Source organism: Colias philodice, chromosome 11 (genome assembly GCF_061535455.1).
Source record: "Colias philodice isolate Cphi_HAF_F1 chromosome 11, ilColPhil1 Martin Lab GWU primary, whole genome shotgun sequence".
Classification (NCBI taxonomy): Eukaryota; Metazoa; Arthropoda; class Insecta; order Lepidoptera; family Pieridae; genus Colias; species Colias philodice.
The window spans coordinates 8,892,158-8,916,196 of record NC_143096.1 but is presented as its reverse complement, the minus strand read 5'-3'; the positions used below and the strand labels follow the sequence as shown (position 1 = coordinate 8,916,196).

Below are 24,039 nucleotides of genomic sequence, written 5' to 3'. Positions count from 1 at the left end.
TTTGTTTTCGATGTCCATCAACACTAAAAAAACTGTTGTTTTGGTTCAGGGACCCACTGATAGACCAACATTCCTTTTGGATGGAACTCCATTACAATTAGTCGACAAATTTGGTTACCTCGGATCTACTGTTACGAGTAATCTCTCCATGAATGCCGAGATTGACAGTCGCATCGGCAAAGCTGCAGCGATGTTTGGGAAGCTCCGTGATAGAGTGTGGGAGAATAATCATTTAACAACCAAAACGAAGATGATTGTTTATCGATCTACTGTGCTTAGCACTCTCCTATACGGGGCTGAGACCTGGACTTCGTACGCTAAACAAGAACATCGGTTGAATGCATTCAACATGCGCTGTCTGCGTAGTATTCTTCGTATAACATGGAAGGACCGAATAACTAATGAAAAAGTCCTAGAGATTGCACAGTTGCCCAGTCTTAGAGCCCTGCTTAAGCAGCGTCGGTTGCGTTGGCTAGGACATGTCCACCGCATGGATCCTTCCCGATTGCCGAGGCAAGTAATGCTTGGTGCAGTTGCACATGCTAAAAGAGGCATCGGAAGACCTTTGCTGCGTTTTAAAGACAGTGTGAAACGTGACATGTCTACGTTCAAGATCAACCCCCCAGACTGGGAAAAGCTCGCCCAAAACCGAACATCTTGGCGTAGTCTTGTTCATGAGGGTTGTAAGGCACACGATCGCAGTTGGTTCGATGCTCTGCGTGATCGTCGGACTAGATTAAATAATTTATCACCAGTCACATCATCAACATATAAGTGCAGGAGTTGTGGGCGCTCTTGTCGCTCCAGAATCGGGCTCTTCAGCCATGAACGACGCTGCCCTAAATTATAACAATAATAAAATAACTCATATTACAATTAATTAAATTAACTTAAATATGTACTAAATTGCTGCATTAATAGAATTTTAACTTCGTAATTAAAATGTAACTGCATATATAATCTACCATAGATTTAATAGGCCAACGACGAGTAGAACAAAATTATAACTAACGCAACCACATACCTCCAATTTTCAAATTTTTTCGATACTTTTTTTTTAATTGTTGGTAGTTTGTAAACTTTTTCAGTTACGTTATTGCCAGGTCTAATAAAAGTTTATACGCTATTTACACCTTCCAAAAAATGAATTTATGAAATCATGCATAAAACCTTCCTTGGTTTATGGTCAATAAACTGAGGTGGTAACCAATTGGCCTTTGCCCTATTAAGGGTTAATAGATAGAGTGATTCAAGAGGAAGGTTTATATGTATAATAACATCCATTAAATAGTGGAGAAGTACTCTTATTTCTGAGGTTTCTAATGTGATGATGATGTGTGCTTACATTGCAAACGCAGGCTGAACCCTACGAGTTTTATCAAAATAATGTACTAAGTATTATACACATTGAAAAGGTCTACAGAAAAGTCCGCGATGGTATATGTCTATCTCATATGGATAACCCACAATAACTTTTTTTTGTCATTTACTTTTTACGACAATTAACCAATGCAGCATTAATCCTTAACCAATTAAATACCTTGAATACATTGTTCATTTAATATGGATCTATATAACCCTTTACACCGTATGATTTATGTGAATATTTTCGAAGATATTACAGATTTAAAAATTGCGGGACGTAGCGTTTGCGGCGGTACCGGCCGGCCGCCCGGCTATATATTTTATACCCGTGCGAAGCCGGGGCGGGTCGCTAGTAATATATAAACAATTAGCAGCAGCTACAATATCCGTCGTGTCGTCAAGAAAGAATAACACTAACATATGACGAAAAATTGGTTACCTACTATAAATAAATAAAATCTTTCGATTTAAGTTTTCAAACGACTTACCGGCCATGCTGACCTATAAGTGTTGAACATTAATAATAATTTATACAAACTTCCTCGAATATTATTGTAGGCAAACTAATTTTGTGTTGTGTAGACCGGCCATAATTTGTCAATAATATTTTCAAACCAAATGACTCGTATCTAAACCGCAACATTATCTGAATAGCCTCAGTATCCGTGACGTAAAATTAAATGGCGTTTAAAAAAAAAAGTATGGATTTTTTTCGCGCCGGGCGCGAATCGCATTCGTCTGAGTACAGATTCTCTGGAAATGATATTTTCTATGATATTGAATGATTGCATTCATTTTGTGAAAGTTTTTTTAAATTGCCATAAAAATTAATACTCTAATTTTATTTAATATTCAATATACTTGAAATATTATTGTGTTTATACTGTATGGACTTGTTCTAGTGCTAGTGAAGTGAACGATTACGATATTTGAATATCGAATCTGAAAATTTACAAATATAAAAAACAAAAATGGGTTCGATTGTTCTTAAAAGTTTATCCATCCTTTTGGGTCTGTTTTTTATTTTCATGGGGACCACCAAAATAACTCCAATGATATCTAAAGAGCTACACAAAGAATTGGTAAGAGAATTATTATTTCTTAATATTTATTTTGATAAAATATTCTTCAAGAAATATGTAAAGGTCGCTCTAGGTGCATTACATTTTTGTTGCGAAGCGATGTTCCTCGCTATTTTGGTATTTGGCTTGCCGCCTAATAACACGGTGGAGCTGTCTGGTGACAGACCGATTCGAAGGCGCCGTATCTTATTGTGTTTTTATACTCATTAATATAATGTTTATTTCTCTCCTCTATTTAAAAGAGAAGACGTTATTCATTTATATGCTAGCATTAAGAAGCGTATCTTGCAGACGCAGACCTCATCATTAGTTTACATTACCTATTCAATTATTTTATAAAAAAATATGACTTGGGATTAAATTTCAAAAGAATCTTCAAAATTAGTTCAAAGATCTGATTAAAAAAATCCTATCGAGAACGTCCTCCTTTTTTTAGTCTTTTGAAAAAGCAAAACTATTATCACTAACTACATAGATACCTAGTTAGGATAAAAGAAAGTTCAAGTTTCTCTGGCCCTATATAACTACGAACTTATAAATACGCAACGGATTTTGATGCGTTTTTTAAATAGGTAGAATGATTCTCGTGGAAGGTTTAAGTATATATCATTTATGATTTATTGGGTTTAGACAAAGAGTAAAGCCGCGGGCCCGGGCGGGTCGCTTGTGTATTATAGGTACATGCTAGTATACAAATGCAAGTTTGGAAGAATGTAAGGATGATTGTTTCTGAATCATGCCAAAAAACTGACCGGCTTTTGATGATCCTTGGCAATGTTGTAGCTTGTGTACTTACTAAAAGAACACAATAGGCTATGAAGATATTAGAGCTTATATTATATTATATATAGGCTATGAAGATATTGTCCCCGAATCAATCTAGAAGCAGTCAATTACCATGTTCCAATTTCTTACACAAATTAAGACGCACATTCTAGTATGAAACACGTCAAAATAACTATTCATTTTCGGTTCATAAAAGTGAAATGTAAACATGTGTAACGATATTTGAATCTGTAGGTAATTGTTCAAAAAATAATGTAAATAAAATAAACTTTGTAACTGAATTTTATCACTGTAATAACGAACAGTCTACTTTGTTATGTAGTCTTCTAAAATCGGTTTTAATTGTATGGAAGGTTGCCACCAACATCTATTTACACCTGCTTGAATAAATCAAATATTTCGTTAATAACATTATTAACTACAATGTTTATTAGTCATATGATAATTAATTAACATATTAATGGAACATACCTAAAGCATTAAAAATTAAAAGCACAGTTTTGATATATTTCGACTTTATAGTTGGTTTACAGAAAATCCGTATACAGTATGTTTCTTATTTCAGAGAAAAGAGTATGTGAGATACGCAAAAGTATTTCCATTAACTGAAATGCTGGACTTCAAAGTGCCATCGAAATGGTACAGACGGACGATCGGAGGCTGCGAGATTCTCTTCGGCTTGGCTCTTGCTCTTATTCCACACCGTGAGTATGTCCTATAATAGGATCACGTAATTGCTCCTGTGAAATTATTAGTTACTTAAATTCCTATTACATGATTCATATTTTAAACACGCTGTTGAGACTATTTTCTGTATTACCGTACCTATACTATCCTTCAGCTACATAGTAGGTAAACTTATTTAATTAAAAATCATTCATATTATAAAGGCATGGGAGCATTGAAGCGTTTGAATTCGAAAATAATCGCTCTTAATGATTGCTTTAGTAGGTAGGTGCTTAAAACATCAAAGATTACGTGAATAGACTTCGTGGTCATAAAATCCGTTACCTATATTAAATGGGTGTGGATGTGTTCGCTTTAAAACTTCATTTGAGAATTGACACATGTACATAGTTAGTATCACAGAATTAGGTAACTGAATTTTAATTATTTCTTGAGTTTCTTGTTATACTTAACAATTTTTTAAATTCTAAGTTACATAGAAAGTACTTATATGAGCGTGCGATGTGCGTCATTTTCTAATTTATAAAAATAATGGTTTTTATTGTCCGTTATTATTTCAGCATATTTGTTATACATAGGTATATATGTTATTTTTTTTCTATAAATCAGATTCCATAAAATACTTCTCCTGTAAATATTACAGAAAGGCAACGGACATCAACTTAATATCTAAGATAGAGCAGGCGGCCGCGGCGCGGCCGCGGCGTGGTCTTTGACCAAGATGAGTCTCAAAACTTTTTGATCATTCAAGCAAACAAAACGCTCTATTTCATAAAACCTGTCCTACTAATATTATAAATGCGAAAGTTTCTGAGGATGCATGGATGAATGTTTGTTATTCTTTCACTTAAAAACTACTATACCGATTACAATAAAATTTGGTGTGGTAGCTGAAGATCCAGAAGGCTGCTTTATTCCTGAAATCCCACAAGAACTATGCGGGTTTTCCTTTGAAAATGCGGACGAAAATGTCTTCATAAAACCAGTCCCCTCTATTACAGAGAGGATAAAGAACGCAGCGAACATAGGCCTCATCCTGCTGATGGTGCTGGCCGCGTACTCGCACATTGCGATCAGCGACCCGTTCGACCGGTGCGCGCCAACGCTCGTGTTCTTCTTCATGCTGTGCGGACGGCTTGTTGTTTGGTAATGTTATTGAGTATAACTTTAAAAAATGTATTTTCAGATATGGAGATAACTTCTGCAAAAAGATCTACGCTTCAAATAATTAATATTGTAAATAATGAACAAGCACACGTGTCAGAAGTGAAATTTCTTTGGCAAGATTCAAAGATAACCAAAATCGTTGGTTTATTCCATGATTTGACGTTATCCATGACGACCCTGATTTTGCTCTCAACGCGCCTAAAGAAGTTTCACTTCAAAAATATACTTTCAGAAATGGAGATGAGGTCTTCAAAAATATATCTGCTTAAAGTTAATCTTTATTGTTCGGTATTATTTCATAAAGCAATCGCACTTAATTATTTGAATTATCTGAATTAATCACGAATTAATTCATTATAAAAACACTGTTATCGATTCGTAAGTAACATTAAACTCATAATTTAAATCCCTTTAGGTTTTTAAACGATGTGTAATGCTTTAAAATAACTATTTGTGTATAGTAAGGTACTCCCACTATGTCCTGTTCTGAATAACAATTTAAACAAGTGTCATTCAATCTAGCAACGCCATAGCTTGTGTGAGCTTGAAAAAATAAATTTAGTGTTTCAAACAAAATATTATAAGTAGGTAAAGGGTAACCTTCAACATTTTATGTGATATAAAATATTTAGCGATCATCTTATTTCGAATAGTGACCGTGGATATCTGACGTTACTGCATACATGTTTCAGTTTAGCGGACATAACAAGAGCATACTTCATGCCATATTAAAATATCGCTCAAACCAAATGATCCATCCAAAACGAGACGACGTTCGTTTCATCTCCGTAACGGCCACTAAAAGTTTTATCGGCGAATAGAGATAGTCAATAATAATTTTTCTATTTTCGATGCGTGCGTCAATATAAAGCATGTGTGTGAATATGATAATGCCGCACCTTGACCAATTTTTACATGATATAAACATGAGTTAGTGAATAAAATTAGTTCTATCACACCCGCGTGGGGCTGGCGTGTGGCCAGAGATTCCGCTATGACGAATCGCCTGTCGTGGGCATAATGGATTCGAACCAATGGCAATAAATGTTTAATCATTTTTAGATATTTGAATGCGGTCGCTATTATTCTGCTGGTAGTCTGGTAATGTTATACTTATATCATATCCGTAATGGCTCATCTGTATTTTTAATCTATGCTTAGGTGTAGCTACTAAAATTATTAGTTTAATATACAGGAGGATCACATTTGATATCCCCACTCGACTATTATGTTTATTTTTATCCTGTATGGTTTAACCTGTAAGTATTATGATCACACGTTGCTAAATAAAATATTACAGATGATTTTATATTATTTTTCTGAAAGGTAACTACATTGTCTTTCTATACATTGTAGATAAATTAATTTATAATCTAGTTAATTTTATTGTGAAAGCAAAACTTGAAGGATATTATAAGAGTTTGGTGAAAAGTTTTTAACTGTTTACTGTTACTATAATAATTTGAGCAATGTATGCGAAATGAAAACATGAAATCCCAGACATGCCCAGACACGATTAATTTGTTTTGAAAGTATAGGTATAAATAGAAAGCCATTAACCGGTCTTTAAAATCTAATTAGCTCAATAACAGCAGCTGGTGCGATCTCACACTAATAACGAATTAATCCCGTTTGAACACGATCCTACAGAGAAAATTAGTAAAATCTATTAAATAACTATCTATTTGATCATTACATGCGTTATTACTGTCAAAAAGGCCCGTCTCATGTGCATAATTGAGTTTTTAAAGACCTCTAGAAATGCTATGTAAGGAAAACTGCATGATCAACAAATTTAAACGCTCTATATCTTATGTAATAAAAAAATCAATATCAAAATATAACTTGTATAAATGTAAATTCCGATATACAGGATGTTCAATAAGTTTCTTGTTACAGGTACCAAACACATCGCCGTGAAATGCTGGAAAAGATGGCCGCTGCTCAAAACGGGAACGGTCTAAAGCGAGATTGATATTATTATTTTGTTGTAGAATACATGTAATTATGCTTAATTTATTTTTTTCGATACGCACTTTTGATACCAACTACCAACGAAAAATCCGAAATCCAATTTGAATTAGGTGTTGTAAGTTTTGGTTGCAGTTTGTTTTAATGCACTGTGATTATGATCTAGTCTACACGATATTATTTACAATTAAAGTAGGTACTCTATTTTCCTGAATGAAATCCTCATAATTTAATGTTTAGAGCGATATAAATTCATTGCATTATTTTTATTACGGTCTCTACTTGCGAAGTTTATGACGTTAAATAAATAAATACTATTCTTAAAATCTTAACTTTTTTTTAAATTAGTACTGATTTATGAGCGATGTCTTATGCGGGAAATGTAGGTAATAAATCTAATTAAAATTAGAGAGTAGAGACGACATGGTGGAGTTATTCGTACTAGAACAGTTTAAGGAATTAGAAATTTAAGATATGTATATTTGTGACTGTATCACTTAAAGTCCAAAATATACTAGAATGTAACAAGTATGTTATTCCCGATAGGATTCATATGCCTTTTTATAACGACCACTTTATAAGATACCCATGTGTAGAGATAAACTACGATAACATGGCGCGCCCCTCCAAAATTCAAAACGTTTGAAAGTATTTGTGAAAGTATTTACAATGCACCACCAAGATTCACAACGCATGTGTGCGTAATGACACGGCCGTCAAACAAAAACAAATCCACGGATTTATTGCTCGACTAGTCACGCTCTAATCGCTCATTATTATTAGTAATGGCGCTGCACTGACGTATTCTATGAAAACGACACGTGCGTTGTCTTGGGCGCTCGGCAACTTATGAGTAGTACTTAGTTGACCAACAAATCTGGACGTAAAGTACTAAAGACGAATACGTACAACTACTGGAACTACATACAAACTCCTTCGTAAGGATGTCACTACACACATTGAAACAGTAATTTGGAGGGGCGCGCCATGTTATCGTAGTTTATCTCTACAATATGATAAATGATAGGTATATTATCATGTACGTAGGTATTTAATAGGTGTATTTTTGTCAAAACTCTGACATCGTAATAATCATTAATAATAATTAGTCACAACACTACCTTACTTAAAAATAACTTCTTTTTATATCGGGATCCGCGAATGCCCATTCTTAATTTTGTAGAGGATAATATATACCTGCTTACCAGGATAATGTGAAACCATGTAATAAAATATTGGCAATGAATTGTAATGTGTAAAAGTGATATTAATTTAAGTGTGTGTGGTGTATTTATTTGTATGGGAGTAGATTGAGTGTGTTGTAGGTTATATTAACTGCCACTATACATAGATATAACTTGCACTTAGGAGATAATGATAAGGACATTTCTCGTTGTGAATATGATTTGCTCAATAATTGTGTAGCACGGATGAAGTTTTCATAGCCTTGTTAATAAAGAACTATTTTATTCGGTCAATTTTTTGTTTACAGATTACAGGAATTGATTTACAGCTAGTTCATACAGAAATGTTTATACTATCGTTTCTATTTCGGTGGTGACTTCATATACAAGTCGGTATTCCTGGTTCATTAAATATACCGATAAAAATATTTTTTTCTTATCATCCAAGATTGACGACTTAAATAGTATGATACATTGTTGATTCGTGTACACACTGTCTTTAGAATTATAATTGATGTCGACTACAATACCTACACGTTTAAAAAATATTTTTACAAAATTATACGGCCACGAGGGTATTTAAAAAAACCTGTGTGAACGATTTATGCCTTAGCAAAATAACATATCACTCAGGATAATCAACTCTGTATATTTATATAATTATCTACACAATTGAGTTAAAAAAAGTTATATACAAGGAACTACATAAAAATTGACAAGAGTATAAATAGTTCTATCACGGTTAATAATGTGTTCAGATACTATTAAATAACTTTGTTTACTGAGGGTTGTTACATATACAAAATTTAGTTCCTATAAATAATTTAGAATGTTACCAGTACCTACCCTTAAACTTTTTGATGTGCTTGTAGATAAACACGCATTTTCTTCGCGCAATTATTTCTTTTTGTTATAAATTAAACATTTTCATTGTTTGCCGGTCGATAAAAAATTCATTTTATATTTCAACAATAAAATGATTTAATAAATTGACATATTGTTTTATTTAATACATTTTTAAATGATTAATCTATTAGCATGTTTATTTATTCATCGAAATATGAGGAATAACCTTATACTCGGATTTTTAATTAGATAAAGTAAACTGACGTTTTCTGTGTTGTCAGTTTTTGATGAAATAAAAATAGCGTTGTCACAAAATGAATGATTGAAAATCGGGAATGAATGAAATTGAATCGATCGTCTAGTGAATATTTAGTTTGTAACAATATAACATCAAATAAACACAACAATGACAACAAACACAACGTAATTAGTTACAATTAACGAAAAAATTACAAAAACAATAACGTAAACAGCGTAACAATAAAAATAAAAAAATGATTATAATTACACTCTACTAGTAACTTATATCTTATGTAGCTTTATATATTATAATTAGAAATAATGTTATTTTATAGTTTGAAATGATGAACTATTCACAGTCATTGTTCATTCATCTGATTGAATGAGAACTGAATTCCTCACTATTACTTTAAATGTGGCAACATTATTTTACAAAGTGACATTATAGTCTGTCCACTATAAGAATTGCTTTTTGACAGCTCGACGGGTGATACCAGAAGTGATGTTCAAAAGATTATCGATTGTGATACCATTTCAATTATAAATTCAAAATATTATCATAAATCGAATCAGGTACGTAAATTATAATTACAACGTAAACGTACTAATAAGATATGTAATAATAAGACCACATATCTATGCATTGTATGTTAAAACTAAACTAAACTAATATTTTATTATTTATTGGTTTCTATCTTACAATTTGGTTGTCTTTACGTTTAAATTATATAACATAATAGAAGAGTTTTTCTGTATCGGATATATTTTACAGAGTATTTCTATCGATTATTTTAATCTATCGACCCATCATTGAATAATTCTGTGTAGGCATCACTAAGTGGGCGGGACCTGTCCATGAAGTACGATAATTATTTGTATGACATTTTAACATAGACAATACAATTATACATAGGCGTGAAGCTGTCAAAAAGCAAATAATATAATGGACAGAGTATAGCTGCTGTCAGTTTACTTTATCTAATTAAAAATCCGAGTATAATAATATCTTGAGTGTATTAGTCTATGATAATATGAACCTATGAGTTTCATGTGCACTTAAAACTAACTCTTCCCCAAAAACTTGTTCACTACCACTTTCGTAGTTTTTAAAAAAAGAAGTATAGGAAAACTTAGTTACTATATAGTTCTATATAATGTTAAAAAGAAAGACTGGGTAACTATTAACATATATATTTATATTATATCTTGACAACAATATATTTACGATTTACATAATATGTAGTTATTGTGAAGTATAAACATAGATAATAAATAGTTTTCATTTCATATATTATCTGTTGTCACTTTGATTCTTTGACACTTGTACGATTGCGCCATTATTATTCATTGTTCGTTGTTCAATAAAACCGCTCATCATATTTTCTCGGACCTTTTATTTAACAATCACTACGTTGCATGGTGTCAGAAGCGGTTGTAAAGTATGTAATAAGAAAATATATGAGAAAGCTGTGAAATGACGACATCCGACGCAGTGGCTGGAATAAAGCCGCCAGCTAACCTACAATTAATTGACGCCGACAAGTCAACGTGTTGGACAAGGTGGGTGCAACAATTTGACTGGTATGCCACAGCAATACAATTAGACAAAAAACCAGCCGCAATCCAGGCAGCAACTTTTATGGCGGTCATAGGCCCAGACGCCATCGAAATATTTAACAGTTTTAACCTTGTCGACGCGGAAAAAAATGATATTGAAATCATTAAAAATAAATTCAAAGAATATTTCGCGCCGAAAAAGAACATATCTTTTGAACGATATGTATTCTTTAAGATCGAACAAAACGAGGACGAAGTATTTAATGAATTTTTAATCAAAATAAAAACTCAAGCAAGTAAATGCGAATTTAACAACTTACTGGATGAAATGATAAAGGATAAAATCGTTTTTGGAATTAGATCAAATCAGGTTAGAGAAAAATTACTAACGGAAGAAAATTTGGACTTGACAAAAGCAATAACGATCTGCAAAACTAGTGAACAAGCATCTAAACAATTAGATGAATTTGATAGTAAAAATAAAGTTTTTGCTGTGAAAAATAAAAGATCTAACGAAAACAAGACTTTTGACTGCCGAAGATGTGGTACTAACCATAAAAGTAGAGAGTGCCCAGCTTTTAACAAATCTTGTACCAAATGTTCCAAACAGGGTCATTTTGCTAATATGTGTCGCACAAAAATGAAACATAATAATTACAAACAGAAAAATAGAGTAAACGCAGTAGAAGAAAGCTCTCAATCCGAAGATGAAGTGTACATATCCGCTATAAGGTCTGGAGAAAAGAAAAACTGGACAGAAAAATTACAAGTTGGCAATTTAAGGATTACAGTCAAACTAGACACAGGAGCAGAGTGCAATGTGTTACCAAGACACTTGATGAACAAAACAAAGGCAATTTTGAAACCAAGCCGAACAAAAAATTTAATAAGCTACACAGAAGACAAGATGGCAGTTCTAGGTGAAACAGAGCTACTATGTAAATTAAAGAATGAAGAAACAAAAATAATATTCAAAGTAGTTGAAGAAAAAGTTTCTCCAATCCTAGGACTTGAGACCTGTGAAAAATTAGGACTTGTCGCAAGAGTCAAAACATTGAAGGTGAGCCAATATACTGATAATATATTTGAAGGATTAGGCTGTTATAAAGATTATGTGTATGATATTGACCTAATTGAGAACCCAAAGCTTGAGATTAAACCGTCAAGAAGAGTACCCCATGCTATAAGAGCCGAAGTTAAGCAAGAACTTGACAGGATGGTAAAGTTAGATGTCATAAAACCAGAAACGGAGCCAACTCCTGCTGTGAGTCCTATGGTAGTTGTCAGACAAAAGGACAAAATAAGAATCTGTATAGATCCATCAGATGTCAATAAAAATATCCTCAGACGTCACTTTCCACTCACAACTATAGAAGAAATTTCAGCTGATATTCAAGGTTCTAAATTCTTTGCATTATTAGACTGCACAAAGGGGTTCTGGCAAATTAGACTATCAGAAAGAACACAAAAAATATTAACATTCGCTACCCCATGGGGAAGATATTCTTTCAAGAGACTTCCATTTGGAGTTTCATCAGCACCAGAAATATTCCAAGAAATATTAACAAATCTACTCAGTAATATAAAAAATGTGAGAGTATCGATCGATGATATTTTTATACATGCAAAAACTAAAGAAGAACTACGCAAAACTGTTGACAAAGTCATTGAAATATTAAAGAAATCTGGCTTCAAACTTAACAAAGACAAGTGCATCTTTGAAGCAACCAAGATAAAATTTCTGGGACACATTATTTCAGCTAAAGGTTTAGAAGCAGACCCAGGCAAAGTAGAAGCTATTCAGGCAATGAAAAAACCTACAAATAAAACCGAGTTACAGAGACTGTTAGGAATGATTACATATCTCAATAAATTTATCCCTAACATGTCGGATTTGACAAATCCACTTAGAGACCTGTTACACAAGAATACAAGCTTTACATGGGAAATTCATCATGAAAAAGCTCTTGATAAAATAAAACAAGTGCTTCAAAATCCCCCAGTATTGAGACTATATGATGTCAACAAACCTGTAACATTGTCTGTAGATGCAAGCTCAAAAAATCTCGGAGCTGCACTTCTCCAAGAAGGACAACCAGTAGCCTATGGAGCAAGAGCATTGACCAAATCTGAACAGAATTATCCACAGATAGAAAAAGAAGCGCTCGCCATACTGTTTGGATGTAAGAAATTTCATGAATATGTTTATGGTAAACAACTGACAGTAGAATCCGACCATAAACCACTAGAGACAATATTTAAGAAAAACATACAATCAGCCCCCGCAAGACTTCAACGAATAATGTTTAACTTAGCACCATACTCACCCAAGGTATTATTCAAAAAGGGAACTGAAATTCCATTAGCAGACTTCCTTAGTCGAGACTGTGATGCGTCTAACTTGAGATATGATCCAGAAGAAAACTTAAAAATCGCAGTTATACTACCTATGTCTCTAGATGCTAAAGAAGAATTAATTAAGGCTACTAAAGAAGATCAACATTTACAGTTACTAATGAAGACTATAAAGCAAGGATTTCCTGAAACCATGAAAGAACTACCTACAGAACTACAACACTATTTTAACTTTAAAGAAGAATTGAGCTATCTGAAAGGAATTATATTCAAAGGTGATAAGATTGTTGTTCCGGCATCACAAATCCCTAAAATGTTAAAAAATATTCATCAAGGACATCTTGGTATACACAGCTGTTTGAGAAGAGCTCGACAATTTCTTTATTGGAAAGGACAATATAATGATATCATAAAGCTAGTTAAAGGGTGCACCGTCTGCGAACAAACACAAAGAGATAACATTAAAGACACAGTCTTAGTTAAAAAGCTTCCTACACTTCCATGGCAAATAATTGCTTCAGATTTATTTGAATTAAAAGGAAAAACTTACCTTGTTATATGTGACAGCTACTCTGGATATATTGATTTTCAAGAGCTAAAAAGCCAGTCGTCATATGAAGTGATTGAACAACTTAAAAGATGGTTTTCTACCCATGGTATACCAGAAGAGTTACAAACTGACAATGGAACACAATATATGTCTAGAGAATTTAAGACCTTTCAAAAAGAATGGAGATTTAACCATGTCACATCTAGTCCACATCACCATCAAGGTAATGGACTTGCTGAAAGAGCAGTTCAAACAGCAAAAAACATACTAAAAAAAATGCAGCATTGACAAGTCAGACGTGCAGCTTGCGTTACTGAACTGGAGAAATACACCTAGAAATGACCTATTAGGCTCACCTAACCAACGACTTTTCAGCAGAATTACAAGATCACCAATACCTGTAAGTGACAAATATTTAAAACCAAAAATCATACAAGGAGTCACAACTGAACTACAGACATTAAGAGAGAAACAGGCCAATTACAGTAATAAACATACTACAAGACCAGTAAATTTGGAAATTAATGATAAAATCAGACACAAGGTAGCTCACCAACACTGGGAAGGGGCGAGAGTAATAGAGAAGCCCAAAAATCTACCAAGATCTGTTATTATACAAACAGATAAAGGACAAATTTTACGAAGAAACTTAAGTCATTTGCACAAGACACAAGCTGATATTCCCAGCAACAGAATAGCTGTACCTGAAACTAAATACACAGAAGAACCAGTAGTACAACAGATGCCAGCTCAAACTCAATCACCGGGTGTTCCTGCAACAACCCCAACAACTACACATCCATCAGAGATGCGAGAGATGCTTAGCTCTAATAATACACAGAGTTCTAATATGGTGACACAACCAGCGACTGCACCACAAGTCTCAAGATATGGTAGACCTATAAAACCTATTAATAAACTCAATCTCTAATATTGTTAAAAAACAATAAGTACTGTAGTACTATTTCATGTATCTTAATCATTAACATTAAGTATCAGTTAATTATAACTTGTTTACTATAATTTTATAAGAACTTGTTCAGTAATCATTTACATTAACATTGTTAATTAGAACTGAATGCTTTGCCATGTATCTTGTTATATAATCATATGATAGATATAATTTTTTAATTACTGGATAAGTAAAAATAAAGAAATTTAATACTTTAAATAAAAATGTTCATTCATAGTGTATACATATATTTAAAAAAAAAAAAAAAAAAAAAGTTTGGTTTGTTATGGTTGTTTAGTTTGTTTACAAAGAAAGGGAGATGTGAAGTATAAACATAGATAATAAATAGTTTTCATTTCATATATTATCTGTTGTCACTTTGATTCTTTGACACTTGTACGATTGCGCCATTATTATTCATTGTTCGTTGTTCAATAAAACCGCTCATCATATTTTCTCGGACCTTTTATTTAACAATCACTACGTTGCAGTTATATTTACGTTATGTTAAATGAAGTGCATAAAAAGTTTGTACTTAAAAAAATAATTCTCCAATTTTAATATTATATAACTAAGTATGTATTAGGAATAGTTTACCAATACCAAAATTATAAGATATAATAATATATGTATTTATGTAATTTAATGTAAAGCTAGATGGAAATCTACTTTACATACCTTTGAGTATTTCTCACTTATGTGACATTATTTTTCTCATTATAATTTTTATAGTACTAGCACGGAGCACCTATAATAAAATATCTTTATAAATTTATACAGCAACAAATCGCAGCGTGAATTTTATTAGAACAACGCAGATGACATGAATTTTTGAAGCATGAAGCATATTATTTCAAGCCGGATCACGTCCAGTCTGCAGAAGTTCCAATGCATTTCTCAAATTGTTGATTGCAGTTTTAATATCTTCATAATTCAGGGCACTGCTGGCCCATTTGCAATACTTCTGAGCTTTGGCTATCTGTTCTGGGTTGAGTTGGGCGACGAGGTTCGAGTTATCACCATACAGGGTGCTTGGGGGCGTTGGTTGTGGTTGTTGTGATGGGTCGAAGGGAATGAAGCCGCCGGGGTTCGGGTCAGGAGTGTATGGCACTGGTGGAAGTTGGGACGCCGCGCGAAGTGCAGCGTTAGGATCAGGCAGAGAGTTGCTGAAGCTGGTAGGAATTGTGGGTTGAGAAGGATTGTCACTAAAACCGAATTCTTGAGGAAAGCTGCTTGGTGCCGGATTGGGAGCGGGCGCTGGCGCTGACCCTTCTCCTTCAGCTAACGATCCAGTGTCGTTTTGTTCTCCTTCACCAGCGAGTGGAGTTGCTAAAGGAAAATAAAATTAATTTATCCATGACGTTTTTTGATTTAAAATACAAATAAACAGCATTTATTCATATCAATCTACTGTTTTACTTTTTGTGTACTTACATTCAACTAACATCTGACTGGCTTACAATTAATTGATCTAATCAGAGATGATAATATACTAAATATATATTCCATGATTTAATTATCCTCTCTTAAATCCATCTATCAAAAACTTAAGACACATGAACTTTATTTATGGTAAGGTGGAACTCATAACTACAAATTAGAATTCAATTTGCGGCTTCATTCACATGATCAAGTTGTCAGTAATTGTTAAACATGTCACATCTATACTAATATTATAAAGAGGAAAGGTTTGTATGTATGTATGTATGGTTTTCACGCATAAACTACTGGACCGATTTTGATGAAATTTGGCACAGATAATCTTTAGACCCTGAGAAAGAACATAGTCTACCTTTTATTGCGAAATATGTACCACGGGCGAAGCCAGGGAGGACCACTAGTAATTAATATAGTGCCATCTATTGGAAGTTATTAATTTTAGAGTGATTTGAATGTGAATGTGTGTGAGTAATTCTGGTTCTTTCCACAGGAATAAGATCTTTCATTGTGTTGAAAAGTAGCCTGTATCACCAACTAAATATCCTCAAATACAAACAATATCATAAAATAGCCTGTTACAGCGAGAGATAAAGAAACACATTTCCACAATATTTATAACATTAATAGAGACAAGAATTATATATTACTTACGTGGTTCAGGCATTTCTCCGTTCTTCAAGGCGCTGTGTATGTGTGCAGCTCGCCACTTAGCATACTTCCTATTCTGAGCTGCTTCTTCAGTTAACTCACCAAAGGTTGTTAGAACATCATATATCATACCAGCCAGGAAGAATGATTTCACTACATTCCTAAAACAAAAACCATTATCATTACATAGTATAAAACAAAGTCGCCTTTTCTGTCCCTATGTCCCTTTGTATGCTTAAATCTTTAAAACTACAAAACAGAATTCGATGCGTTTTTTTTAATAGATAGAACGATTCAAGAGGAAGGTTTTAGTATATATTTTATTAGGTTTTGGACAAAGCGGGCGAAGCCGCGGGCGGTAAGCTAGTAATTATAATATAGCACACATATTATGGAACATTTATAGAAAAAATTAAGAATTTAGATGAAGTAAATTAATTCTTTATGCTTCAATTCATTAAATTTCACTCTCTTCAGCTTTTAGTTTGTTAAAGAATCCTTTAAGAATGACACATTTCATGTAAGGCTTCATTACGAGATTTATCCCTTTCATGTCATACCTATTACATGTTTAAAAGTGCATCCAAATTCTTATAAATAACTTCAACTTACTTTCCATAATTCTGTTCTCTGTCTTGTTTATCAGCAAACAAAAACAATTTAAGTGCATAGTTCTCCAAATGAGCTTGAGCCACTACTTCATTAGATACGGCATCATTATCCTTATTTGTCTTTTTAGCTTCTTCTAACCAATCCATTATAGCTGAAAGCATAAAACGATATTACGTTTGATATTCATTTGTATAATTAAGCAAGTTTATTTAAGACTAATATACAAAACTAGGACCTAACTGTTACCCAATTGTATATTTGCATAAATATATTTATGCAGAATAAACCTAATGTTATAAGTTGCCTTTGCAAGGTAATTTTATTCATTACTATTTCAAAACATACCATAATCGAGGACTCTAGGGGGAAAGAATATAAATAAGTACCTAAGTTATCAATAACTCACCCATGAGAACCTTTGTTTCCTCGGGCGTTTTTTTCGTTGTAAGTTTAAGCCCAACTTGTAATGCATGCAAACGACACCAATAGGCGATGACAGGATCTCTAGCATCGTGTTCTGATGCAGTTTTTAAGTAATATTGAATACTCTTCAGGCTGGCTGGGCAATCCGGAATGTTTAGAGACATTTTGATGTTTTTTTCACCGACTAATTCACAAGTTCACAGTACAAAATCTGAATAACTCTTAATATTTTCAAATTGTATCGTTATTAGGTGTAAAATTTTATCCGAAAAACGGAAAATCTTTATTATTATTATGAAGTAATTATGTTTATTTTTGCAGTAAATTACCTACTCATTTCGTCATTTGTACCTACCTATTTATAAAATTTTGTTTGACGTCTATCAGTGTCACAATTGCTATTTACTACCTTGACATTGACAACAGATGATAAAAAAATTTGACGAATTCCTCATGATGTTACGGAAATAGGACAAGTTTTAGTTTATTTGATCTGTACTTCCAGTATTGATATTTCTGATGGAGTTTTGAACTTTGATGTTTCATGAGTAAATTGCTTTTGCCCAATAATTGACAGTTCTGATATTTTGTGAACTTTTGTGGAAGAAAAATTGTATTATATTAAATTAAAGGTCATTGTAAAATCTATCCACTAAAATGCCGTCGAAGCAAAGGAAAATTGCAATGATGGGCTACAGATCTGTTGGTAATGGCCTGGAATCAACCTATTATTTTTAAGTTTATATTTTTATTATGACGTTATAATTTTTAAAAACACATTTGCAGGAAAATCTTCTCTTATTATACAGTTTGTTGAAGGCCAATTTGTAGATTCGTATGATCCAACTATTGAAAACAGTAAGTAATATTATTGTTCATTATACAGAAGAATAATATACTCACTTCTTTGTTAGAACTACAAATTAGTTAACCTTAGAATATGTTACAATTCTTATTGCGATTAATTTGTTGATTTTTTTTAGCTTTTACAAAGTTCATCCGGTTAAATTCAACAGAGTATGAAGTAAAGTTAGTGGATACAGCTGGTCAGGATGAGTATAGTATATTTCCTCTTCAATACAGTATGGATTTTCATGGCTATGTTTTAGTATATTCTATCACATCAAGTAAAAGCTTTCAAATTGTTCAAATAATATATGACAAATTATTAGACATGGTTGGAAAAATACAGTGAGTATTAATTTTAATTATATTTACTTATAACACTGGATGTTTATTTTTACCATTATCAGTACTGTCAACTATCATACAATTATAAAAAATAAAAAATTCTTTTAAACATTTTTTGTTTAGCGAGCAAATATCACATTTGATTTTTAGTTTTATTTGTATAAAAACAGTTAAAAAGAAGGTGAAAAAAAATAAAAGTTGAGTCATAAATAAAAGCTAAATGCAGCTGCTGTTTAATCATCAGTTTCATTTTATTTATACAAAACTATGTTCTCATTTATGTCAAATACTTTTAGTTCTTTCACTAAGGATGCTATTATGAATGGTTTCAGTGTTCCCATAGTGTTAGTTGGAAATAAAACAGACCTCCATTTAGAAAGAAAAATCAGTACAGAGGAAGGAAAGAGATTGGCTGAAAAGTGGAATGCTGCGTTTGTAGAAACCAGTGCTAAACGGAATGAGGTAAAAGCTTCTATTGTGTTTGTTATTTAAATTTATTTCATGACTGTTTTCATTAAAATCTACAAATAGTTGCATGCTTACTTTAATTTGAATTTATTAAATATTAACTCAAAAATGTTAGTATTTTAAATATTAATCTGCGATTATTCCTTCCAGTCTGTTACAGATATGTTCCATGCAATGCTCTCTGAAATAGAGAGATCAGATGGGCACATGCCAGAAAAAAGTGGATGTACTATTTGTTAAGAAAGGACACAATCAAAGTGCTTAATGTGATTATATTTTCGTGCACACCTGTAACAGTAGCTATTATATTTAGCAATTAAGTTATGTTGTGTTCACTTGTATGTAATGGATATAAACTGTTTAAAGTTTCCTCTTATCAATAAATTTCAGAGTTAAGTAGTAAGTACCGTATGTGGCTAGGTGACTGGTATGTACACAAATATACAATCAGTTAGTATAAAGAGATCTTAAAGAAAGACAGTTGAAAATTGAAATAGTAATGCAATATTCAATAAGTTGCCAATTTCAGTGCTTTTGTTTGTTGTTTCAGCTTCTATTCTAAATATGTGTAACAAATTCCACTTAACAGTATTTCCAATATTGAGAATATTTCGTATAAGAAGCCTCAATTGTCATTTAAAATAGTTAAGAGCGAAGAGCACTAACTAATGTTATAACTTGTAACATTTCAGTTTTTTTGTTTCATAAATATAATGCAAAATCTCTTGATGACTTCAAGGGGCAGTTTCATCACTTGAATATAGTCTCATTAACAGTTTTAATGTATATTTTCATCAAAAAGTAAATAGGTGTGAGATGATGAACTCACCCTTATAATTTACTATTGTATAAGTTTTGAACATGTGTATTATTTCACAGCCTTATTGTTCAATTTGTGATAAAATGTCCACCCAGCACCACCCACTTAAACACAATTTTGTGTCCCTAAACTTTGTATCACTGTTGTAATTCTTGAATATTCGGATATCAGAATTAGGCAGGTGTAGATGAGCGCAATGTTAATAATTACTCAATTTCTATTAAAATATGATTAAAAAAGTTAAATTATCAGTCTAGAAAATAACCTTCATAATTTTTTATATTCAACTTATACATTAGCTTTGTTGATCCATTATTTTACAAGCAAGCATAGAATAATAAAAAAAAACATGGTGAAACCAAAAATAGTTCAAAAAAATGACAAATTAATTTGTTTTTATGTGGTATTTTCTATTGTTATAAGCATATAAAATATTTATTTGTATCCAATTAGATTTAAGTGTGTATAATAGATTTTGTTAGCAAAGATATTAAAGTGCGACTTAAGTTTTTAAATTTTAATCATAATCTGTATGTCATAGGCCAAGCTTGAGAGAGAACTACACTGATAAGAAATATAAATATTTTTTTTATGTTATGACTAAATCCAGATTTATTTACAATTGAAAAGCTGTTGGTATAAATATAAATATAGTTGTATTTTGACCTTAGTTATATGTACTCACTACTGATTTGGTAAAGAATTTGATCAATGAATATAGTTTACATTACGAGGGTATGTTTGATTGCATTTAGTGAAGTTAGCATACATGAAACCCATACTATCATAATTGTAAGGTATGAGTTTTTAATCCAACCACCATAATTCAGTTGGATATCTCTTTCGACTTACTTTGTATATTATATCATAAGGTTATTCATTTCATAGTGTTAATAGCTTTCTGTGTCGGCTTTTAAAAATAATGTGTATAGAAATGATCTGTAACTGATCATTCTGGATTTTTATGTCACATTTATACCCATGCTTTATTCAATTATTATGTTGTTACTGTTTCTATTGAAATTAAACTACAATTCCATCGAAATATGGCACTACAATATAATGGTAATAGGTAATGTATTTTTTACTCAATGGTTGCCTGTGCAGCTTCAAAAGTTTACATTCATATTTTAAAAAGGGATATTAAATCTAACATACATTTTTTAAATACTTTTTTTAATTCAATTATGTTGTTACTGTTTCTATTGAAATTAAACTACAATTCCATCGAAATATGGCACTACAATATAATGGTAATAGGCATGGTAATAGGTACCTAATGTATTTTTTACTTAATGGTTGCCTGTGCAGCTTCAAAAGTTTACATTCATATTTTAAAAAGGGATATTAAATCTAACATACCTACATTTTTAAAATACATGAGTGCACTCCCAATAGAGATTTTCAATGTATATCTAATTTTTTACTCCTTATGATAGATCCTTGACAGTTGACAGGATACATTAAACACTGTTGTACGCACGTTGTACGTAATTTTTAAGTCTCGTATTTTGTGTGCAAAACGCGCACAGGAAAAATATAGGGCCATTCAAATGTAAAAATGAAATTCTTAATAATGATGAAAAAATAGCACAAGATATTGTGGATTTGTGGAATCTTTTTGTACAGCAGTTTTTGGTCAATATACATTAGTTGAGATTTTTCAGTAATTATGCATACTTTCTTGAAGATAATGTTAAAATTTTTAAGTACATTGAAAATAATTTTAAAACTCGAATTATTTTACTTAATGTTCCTCTGACGGATTTAATAATAACTTAAAATGCATTGGGTAAAGCATTGAGATATTGTATATTGAGATAATGTATGGCATATTATTGTTGTTAAAACGGGTGTTAACATTATCATGTAGTGTAATTCCATAGAAAAATTCATTCATCAGGAGAAGGTTTTCCAACTTAATTTAAGTTGAAATATGATATTTTTTGATGAAGTGGAGCAAAATAAATGCCTCCACATTATCAATTGATAATATATTATGTAAACAAAACATAGCATTCTTGAGGTCCTAGACATCTGAAATTCTGAAAATCATTTCTTATGAAATCTATGGATGTACGAGTACTGCAAAAATATTTAATTAACACATAATGGCCTATTACCAGATATTATATTTACATTTTACAGTTTCTAAAAAAAAATTGTATTTTGTGATACTGTTTTGTTATAAGAAAACTGGCAAATGAAATATGATAAATGGGTTTAAAATACATAAATGTTTTATTAATAATAGAATTAAAATTATAATTGTAATTTACACAGTTAATAATTTTAACGTAGTGTTCTGCGTTATGCTAGAATCAATCAATGTAGAAAAAGGACTTATTTCTAGGTAATATAGTTTGTATGAATATTGCGTGATCGGCTTTAGCATAGAATGTAATTATGTAAATATTTTTATTTAAAGCAATTAAAGTAAATGGCACAAATAATAAATTTAAAATTTCAGCAAGTCAAGTCAATAAATATTGTGGAAAAGTGAAGCGTGTGCTTATTAGAAATTCCTATCGAGTTAGATGGCGCTGGTGAGCCTCAATTATGTAAGACTCAATTATGTATGTTAAGACTTACTGCTGAAATTAAAAAATTAAAATTCGTACGTACTGCTAAAACAGGAGGAAGATCACGATTCTTTTTTATATCCTTTTTTTTGGAAAATCAATAGATGTATGGCGTCGTATAATAATAAATAAGGTTATGACTTACAAAGGTGGATTTAGAACATTTCCACACACCTTACTCCTCAATTATTTTGTAGGTATTTTCCTAATTTGTTATCTCAGATAAACTAAATATACGATCAAATAAAAAACTTTTTAGTTGATCTGAGTTTATCATTCGCGTGGTCGTTAGACTCTACTTACCTATGTCGCTAATCGCTATCTCCTAATTTAAAAAATAGGATAAAATATGACTCAATCTTGTTCATCGAAAAGTTCTGAATCTACTCTTGTGCGTTACCATAAAAGCAAAAATATTAAATTTTTTCAAGTGGTTTGTTTCCATGAGCATGAGAGATGTTTTGTTTTGTATTAATTACAATTATAAAAGAAATAACGTTGCAATGTCATTCACATTGCAACGTTATTTCTTTTATAATATAACTTAAAAGAGTGGCTGTAAGTAAAATTATTTGTCAATAAAGTCGTCACTGGGTTATGTGCATTACAAAATAAGATTGTTTTATTTACGCATACTTGAAAAAAGCACTTAGTAGGTACCATTGAGATAATATTACTACGTATGGAGGAGACACCACGAACAAAATCTGTGCGCCATTTTTTTGCTCTAAGTTTTAAAAATTATTATCTAGTTAGGTAGGTACTTACCGATGAAAGTTATTCCTTTGCACTTTTCCGTATTATTTGTGCAATATCGTAACACACGAAGGCATATTTGATGCGTTTCACTTTAAAACAAATAAAAAATGAGCGTGCGCCACATGGCGTGAACGCCATATGGCGTATGTTGAACGGAACATAAGTGATGTAGGCGGTGTCGTCTCCATATGTATATCTCAATGGTAGGTACCTACCTAATTTAATATTTTGACTTGCGCGTGCGCCACGGTAAACGCTTTCGTTTTTTTAATAATATAATTTAAATTCTTTGTTAACATTCATAAAAAAACAGCTTTTTACTACAACTACACTAACAAAGCCCAAAGGAGCCAT

General features: G+C 32.0%; 3 protein-coding genes across 3 annotated transcripts; 2 read left to right on the top strand and 1 right to left on the bottom strand.

The window, feature by feature from the left end:
- The first annotated feature begins 1,724 nt into the window (after positions 1–1,724).
- Positions 1,725–7,102, top strand: LOC149484781 (putative acetylcholine receptor chaperone). Its single transcript, XM_089701048.1, has 4 exons — positions 1,725–2,447; positions 3,799–3,937; positions 4,922–5,066; positions 6,987–7,102. The coding sequence occupies exons 1-4, from the start codon at positions 2,337–2,339 to the stop codon at positions 7,060–7,062; spliced, it is 471 nt and encodes a 156-aa protein (XP_089557174.1). The 5' UTR covers positions 1,725–2,336; the 3' UTR covers positions 7,063–7,102.
- An 8,135-nt stretch (positions 7,103–15,237) lies between these two features.
- On the bottom strand, positions 15,238–18,230 carry Vta1 (vesicle trafficking 1). Its single transcript, XM_089701046.1, has 4 exons — positions 17,849–18,230; positions 17,443–17,593; positions 16,834–16,991; positions 15,238–16,071 (listed from the first exon to the last, which is right to left on the bottom strand). The coding sequence occupies exons 1-4, from the start codon at positions 18,027–18,029 to the stop codon at positions 15,596–15,598; spliced, it is 966 nt and encodes a 321-aa protein (XP_089557172.1). The 5' UTR covers positions 18,030–18,230; the 3' UTR covers positions 15,238–15,595.
- A 155-nt stretch (positions 18,231–18,385) lies between these two features.
- On the top strand, positions 18,386–21,474 carry Rheb (Ras homolog enriched in brain). The gene is made up of 5 exons (XM_089701045.1): positions 18,386–18,571; positions 18,652–18,723; positions 18,849–19,056; positions 19,389–19,518; positions 19,675–21,474. The coding sequence occupies exons 1-5, from the start codon at positions 18,523–18,525 to the stop codon at positions 19,762–19,764; spliced, it is 549 nt and encodes a 182-aa protein (XP_089557171.1). The 5' UTR covers positions 18,386–18,522; the 3' UTR covers positions 19,765–21,474.
- Positions 21,475–24,039: the final 2,565 nt, after the last annotated feature.